Source organism: Bombina bombina, chromosome 8 (genome assembly GCF_027579735.1).
Source record: "Bombina bombina isolate aBomBom1 chromosome 8, aBomBom1.pri, whole genome shotgun sequence".
In the NCBI taxonomy this organism is placed as follows: Eukaryota; Metazoa; Chordata; class Amphibia; order Anura; family Bombinatoridae; genus Bombina; species Bombina bombina.
In genome coordinates, this window is record NC_069506.1 from 246,495,231 (window position 1) to 246,502,475 (window position 7,245).

The 7,245-nt window shown below is 42.6% G+C and overlaps 1 protein-coding gene across 2 annotated transcripts in view; it reads right to left on the bottom strand.

Moving 5' to 3' along the window:
• The window catches only part of LOC128639087 (upstream stimulatory factor 2), a 279,033-nt gene extending 271,990 nt beyond the window's left edge, over nt 1-7,043 (bottom strand). Inside the window, exon 1 of one of the 2 annotated variants that reach the window (XM_053691237.1) lies at nt 6,622-7,043. In XM_053691237.1, coding sequence (XP_053547212.1) covers nt 6,622-6,659 — 38 coding nt within the window. In that variant the 5' untranslated portion in view covers nt 6,660-7,043. The remainder of the gene's footprint in view (nt 1-6,621) is intronic. The other variant, XM_053691236.1, reaches the window with a different exon arrangement.
• Between the last annotated feature and the right edge of the window lie 202 nt (nt 7,044-7,245).

Here is a 7,245-nt window from a genome sequence, read left to right on the forward strand (position 1 = left end):
TTTGCTGTCCCCTCAAAATAACACAGCCATTAATGTCTAAGTACACACCTAAGTGGAAATGTCCAAATTGGGCCCAATTAGCCATTTTCCCTCCCCGGTGTCATGTGACTCGTTAGTGTTACAAGGTCTCAGGTGTGAATGGGGAGCAGGTGCGTAAATTTGGTGTTATCGCTTTCACACTATCTCATACTGGTCACTAGAAGTTCAACATGGCAAAGAACTCTGAGGATCTGAAAAAAAGAGTTGTTGCTCTACATAAAGATGGCCTAGGCTATAAGAAGGTTGCCAAGACCCTGTAACTGAGCTGCAGCACGGTGGGCAAGACCATACAGTGGTTTCACAGGACAGGTTCCACTCAGAACAGGCCTCGCCATGGTCAACCAAAGAAGTTGAGTGCACGTGTTCAGCGTCATATCCAGAGGTTGTCTTTGAGAAATAGACGTATGAGTGCTGCCAGCATTGCTGCAGAGGTTGAAGGGGTGGGGGCTCAGCTTATCAGTGCTCAGACCATATGCCGCACACTGCATCACATTGGTCTGCATGGCTGTCGTCCAAGAAGGAAGACTCTTCGAAAGATGATGCACAAGAAAGCCTGCAAACTGTTTGCTGAAGACAAGCAGACTAAGGACATGGATTACTGGAACCATGTCCTGTGGTCTGATGAGACCAAGATAAACTTATTTAATTTAGATGGTGTCAAGCGTGTGTAGCGGCAACCAGGTGAGGAGTACAAAGGCAAGTGTGTCTTGCCTACAGTCAAGCATGGTGGTGGGAGTATCATGGTCTGGGCTTGCATGAGTGCTGCCAGCACTGGGGAGCTACAGTTCATTGAGAGAACCATGAATGCTAACATGTACTGTGACATACTGAAGCAGAGCATGATCCCCTCCCTTCAGAAACTGGGCCGCTGGGCAGTATTCCAATAAGATAACCCCAAACACACCTCCAAGACGACCACTGCCTTGCTAAAGAAGCTGAGGGTAAAGGTGATGGGCTGGCCCAGAACTAAACCCTATTGAGCATCCTCAAAACGGAAGGTGGGGGAGCACAAGGTCTCTAACATCCAACAGCTCTGTGATGTCGTCATGGAGGAGTGGAAGAGGACTCCAGTGGCAACCTGTGAAGCTCTGGTGAACTCCACGCTCAAGAGGGTTAAGGAAGTGCTGGAAAATAATGGTAGCCACAGAAAATATTGACACTTTGGGCCCAATTCGGATATTTCCACTAAGGGGTGTACTCACTTTTGTTGCCAACGGTTTTTAATGGCTGTGTTGAGTTATTTTCAGTTGTCAGCAAATTTACACTGTTATACAGGCTGTGCACTCACTACTTTACATTGTAGCAAAGTGTCATTTCTTTAGTGTTGTCGCATAAAAAGATATAATAAAATATTTACAAAAATTTGAGGGGTGTACTCACCTTTGGGAGATACTGTATATATTCCATTGGCAAGATTGATCACTTGTATGTATTTTCCTCAAATACAGCAAAAGAGGACAGGCACCACAACTGTGATAAACCAACGTATTTATTCCAAACAAATTAAAAAATATACAGGACAGCAGTATCCAGTAAAAGAATTGTTAAAGAGAGTAGAGCAAAAATGGGCCAATTTTTGCTCTGCTCTCTTTAACCAATTCTTTTACTGGATACTGCTGTCCTGTATATTTTTTAATTTGTTTGGAATAAATGCGTTGTTTTATCACAGCTGTGGTGCCTGTCCTCTTTTGCTGTTATTATATGCCGTTCTCACCACACTGACTAACTGTGCTGAAAAAGCCGCTCAGAGATTGGATGGTGAGCACACACCCTCGTCTGTGACGTCACGCACTAGCCGCATAGCATTGCAGAAGGGATCCGATAGAGAGGCAGGTCCGGGTGAGCGGAAGGAATAGGAGCGGAACCGGGTTCCCGAGAGTCTCCAGGTATACCGGCACACCAATACCCAGAGGGAAGGATCCGCACTAAAGAAAGGACCCATACAGCTTGCTTGCTAAAGGAGGTATGTGAGGTGGGCCCGCCGTGGCATCAATTCATGTATCGAGTGGACTTTGTTAACTAGGTCCTGTGTAACCGTGCTGTACAGCCGGCGATCGACATGTTATAATTTGTTTGCCAAGACATACTCTCATTATTTGGGCCTCAAATATACCTCATCTGACGTTACTATCAGACTTGTATTTACTGCCCAGGAACGGAGTTGCATACTATTGGATCGGGCTAAGTGCTTCACCTTTGCCATATCTATCCGATCTCTAATCATGGACTGTGTAAATTAAGCATATCGTTATAGTATATCCCCTAGTTCCTTATCTTTGCATACTTTTCCTCAAATACGCCAAATGCTATACAATCACTGAACTTTTACATCACCATATTTCCACTTAAAATTAGTGAGGTGAATTTACCATCACAAAGTCCCAACGAGTACACTTCATATAAACGTGAAATTATACATTTGTTTATAATTTTACAATATATTTATCATAGCCTGCTTAGGAAATGTTACATGCGTTCACATTTAAATAAGGAAGTGATCATAAAATTGGAATGTAGATTTCATGTTATTTTGCCATACAGAGCAATTACCTCCCAATTAAAAAGTAAATGCAATAAAATATAAAAAGACCAGCCTATCAAACTTGCCCAAAAGCCATGAAATTTTCAGATCAGAATTTGGAGAGGGTCACAAATGATTAACCCCTTAGTGACCAGAGCACTTTTCCATTTTCTGTCCGTTTGGGACCAAGGCTATTTTTACATTTCTGCGGTGTTTGTGTTTAGCTGAAATTTTCCTCTTACTCATTTACTGTACCCACACATATTATATACCGTTTTTCTCGCCATTAAATGGACTTTCTAAAAATACCATTATTTTCATCATATCTTATCATTTACTATAAAAAAAATTATAAAATATGAGGAAAAATGGAAAAAAACACACTTTTTCTAACTTTGAACCCCAAAATCTGTTACATATCTACAACCACCAAAAAACACCCATGCTAAATTGTTTCTAAATTTTGTCCTGAGTTTAGAAATACCCAATGTTTACATCTTCTTTGCTTTTTTTGTAACTTATAGGGCCATAAATACAAGTAGCACTTTGCTATTTTCAAACCATTTTTTTTCAAAATTAACGCTAGTTACATTAGAACACTAATATCTTTCAGGAATCCCTGAATATCCATTGACATGTATATATTTTTTTTTTAGAAGACATCCCAAATTATTGATCTAGGCCCATTTTGGTATATTTCATGCCACCATTTCACCGCCAAATGCGATCAAATACAAAAAAATTGTTCACTTTTTCACAAATTTTTTCACAAACTTTCAGTTTCTCACTGAAATTATTTACATACTGCTTGTGCAATTATGGCATAAATGGTTGTAAATTCTTCTCTGGGATCCCCTTTGTTCAGAAATAGCAGACATATATGGCTTTGGCATTGCTTTTTGGTAATTAGAAGGCCGCTAAATGCCACTGCGCACCACACGTGTATTATGCCCAGCAGTGAAGGGGTTAATTAGGGAGCATGTAAGGAGCTTTTTGGGGTAATTTTAGCTTTAGTGTAGTGTAGTAGACAACCCCAAGTATTGATCTAGGCCCATTTTGGTATATTTCATGCCACCATTTCACCGCCAAATGCGATCAAATTAAAAAAAACGTAAAATTTTTCATAATTTTAGGTTTCTCACTGAAATAATTTACAAACAGCTTGTGCAATTATGGCACAAATGGTTGTAAATGCTTCTCTGGGATCCCCTTTGTTCAGAAATAGCAGACATATATGACTTTGGAGTTGCTTTTTGGTAATTAGAATGCTGCTAAATGGCGCTGCGCATCACACGTGTATTATGGCTAGCAGTGAAGGGGTCAATTAGGTAGCTTGTAGGGAGCTTGCAGGGTTAATTTTAGCTTTAGTGTAAAGATCAGCCTCCCACCTGAAACATCAGACCCCCTGATCCCTCCCAAACATCTCTCTTCCCTCCCCTACCCCACAAATGTCCCCGCCATCTTAAGTACTGGCAGAAACTCTGCCAGTACTAAAATAAAAGGTATATTTGGGCTTTTTTGTGCATTTTTTGTTAGCATATTTACATATGCTTCTGTGTAGGGATCCCCCTTAGCCCCCAACCTCACTGATCCCCCACTAAACAGCTCTCTAACCCTCCCCCTCTGACTTAATGTGCGCCATCTTGGGTACTGGCAGCTGTCTGCCAGTACCCAGTTTAGTGAAAAAAAGCTTTTTTTTAAATAAAATATGTCCCTTTTCTGTAGTGTAGCTTTCCCCCCCCAAGACCAACCCCCACCCCTTCCAGATCCCTTAGATGGTTTTTAAAATAAAGTTTATTACATTTTTTTTTTACTTTTACTTTTTAACTTTTCTGTAGTGTAGCGGTTCCCACCCGCTCCCGCCCCGTGCACGCGCCCGCCCGCCACCCCCCGTGCACGCGCGCGCGCCCGTGCACGCCCCCGACGGTCCCGATCCCGCCCCCCGTGACGTCACGCTCAACACCGATGGCCGCCCACCCACCAACGATACCGGCCATCGATGTCCGGTGCAGAGAGGGCCACAGAGTGGCTCTCTCTGCATCGGATGGCCATGTATGGTTATTGCAGGATGCCTCCATATCGAGGCATCACTGCAATAACCGGAAAGCAGCTGGAAGCGAGCAGGATCGCTTCCAGCTGCTTTCCACACCGAGGACGTGCAGGGTACGTCCTCAGGCATTAACTGCCTTTTTTTTGAGGACGTACCCTGCACGTCCTCGGTCATTAAGGGGTTAAAAGGGACATTACGGTCAAAATTGAAATGCACATAGGTGAATTACATCATTGAATAGAAACATATTTGCAATACACTTGTATTGGCAAAAATTATTCTATTAAAAGCTATCACTTTCTCAACACGTGAAGCATAGCTAGATATACTCAGTGCACCAGCATGTTAAATACTGCAGCTGCTCAGAGAGCCAGTGAGGCTTGAATCATGTCAGCAAATAAAAAATTGAGTCATTACCAGATGGTACAAGCACCTTAGGCTCTCTCAGCACATGCTGCGTTTAAAATTCTGGTGCACAGTGCATACTTAAAAACATTTTCTAAATAGCAATAGCTTTTATTAGAAGCATATTACAAAAACATTGATGTGGATTCCAATTTTGTCTGGAATGTCCCTTTAAAGAGAAAATAAATTCAAATTCTACATCCACAGACAACTATGAAACTTTCAGAACACTGTATGCAGAGTATTTCCATATAATACTATTGACTCATGAATATGTTTTAAAATGATAAAACTGTATTAAAAGTAATGACTTCAAACATCTCATCTGATAAAAGCTCCAGAAGCTAAATGTCAAAAATAATATTTTAAAGTGATGGTCAAGTATGACTAACTACATCTTGCGATCCTAATGTAACTAGCAAAATAATGTGACTTTCATTCATCATTTCGCCATATTCATTCTAGTTTGTGCGCTATTGTATATTATTTTCCTACCTTACTAATATCCATCCTCCTCCCGTCGATTGTCCGCCATTGTTTTTTCTGCCGTCACGTGTTTTTATTATCCAATTACAGTACAGGCCACTCAGGGAATCAGCTTTAAGTAAAAACACCCTTATTCAATTCTGCGCATGCCCTAGCTCCGTAATCGCATCCTAATCTCTGTCTCACCGCGGTTACGGAGCTAGGGCATGCGCAGAATTGAATAAGGGTGTTTTTACTTAGAGCTGATTCCCCGAGTGGCCTGTACTGTAATTGGATAATAAAAACACGTGACGGCAGAAAAAACAATGGCGGACAATCGACGGGAGGAGGATGGATATTAGTAAGGTAGGAAAATAAATATAAGATAGCGCACAAACTAGAATGAATATGGCGAAATGATGAATGAAAGTCACATTATTTTGCTAGTTACATTAGGATCGCAAGATGTAGTTAGTCATACTTGACCATCACTTTAAAGGGACAATATACCAAAAAATGTATTAAAAATGAAAGATCAAACATGTTGACATTTAAATCTCAACTGGGATTAGAATAATAAAAATAATAATAATGTTAAAGGGACAATACATTATTTTCCATTTAAAAAGTTAAGTTACAGATGCTTACGTTAAAACAGAAACAGGAAATGTATGTTTGTGCACAACACATTACTATGGACAGATCACTGATTGGCTGGTAATTAGTACAACTCCCAAAGCTTTTAGTGGATCGTGACAAGTATCATGGATATGAACACAAGTGTTTGTTTAGTTTCCTAAGCACAACAGCATGTTTTTAAAAAGAACTATAAAAAGATTTTTAATGCCTTATTACACATAAAAAGTTAGTCTCTTTAAACCCATTAGTACAAAATAAAATCAACATGCTTTAATAGTGTTCTTTCATATGCTTTAAATAAGTTGAGTGCAATGCCACTTGCATTTAAATATATATACCCATGTGAACATAGCAAGCTGTATGTGACAATGTGTACAGCTGTCTGCAGCAAGCAAATAGTGTGTCACAGACTGCCCCCCCTCAGCCCCAGATTACACACGGCCTTCCCCCCTCCTCCCTCCCCATGTCCGGCTGCAAAGCAGGCCGCGGCCCGGAGTCTTACCTAGCAGCCGAATCGAGGCCCTGGTCCAGCATGTCCATGTGTCGGAGCTCGGCCAGGGAGGCGGCGGGCAGGCCGCAGCCCGTGTCCCCCGGGTCAGGCTGTGAGGCCCAGGGAGGAGGAGGAGGCAGGCCCGGCGGAGTTGATCACGGGGACAAACACACGGGTCATGTGAGGAGATCCCTTCCCTGCCTCTCCTGCACCACCGCCGCCGGGACACGTGAGGAGGGAGGCGGGGAGAGCACACCTCGCACACTGAGGCCCGAAGAAACGACGGCTGTACACCCTGACAGCAACACACACACACGGCAGGGACTGGTTGGCGGGAGCGCGCGTTGCTCGCACGGGGAGACTAGCGGGAGCGGAACAAAGCGGCGCGGGCGGGTCTGAGAAACAAAGACTAAAGCGAGATCACCGTACAGAAACAACTGCGGGCGGGCCTAACAAGTATAAAAAGCAACAGTACAACTAAGCTGTGGGCGGGCGTGGAAACCACACGCAGTACAGACTGGAGAACTTTAGAAATACAAATTGGGGCGTGCTCGTCGCAAACAACGCCACAGCTACAGAAAGTAAATACACTGGCGTAGACTGTCAGAAACAGTGAAATATGCACTGTGGCCTTAC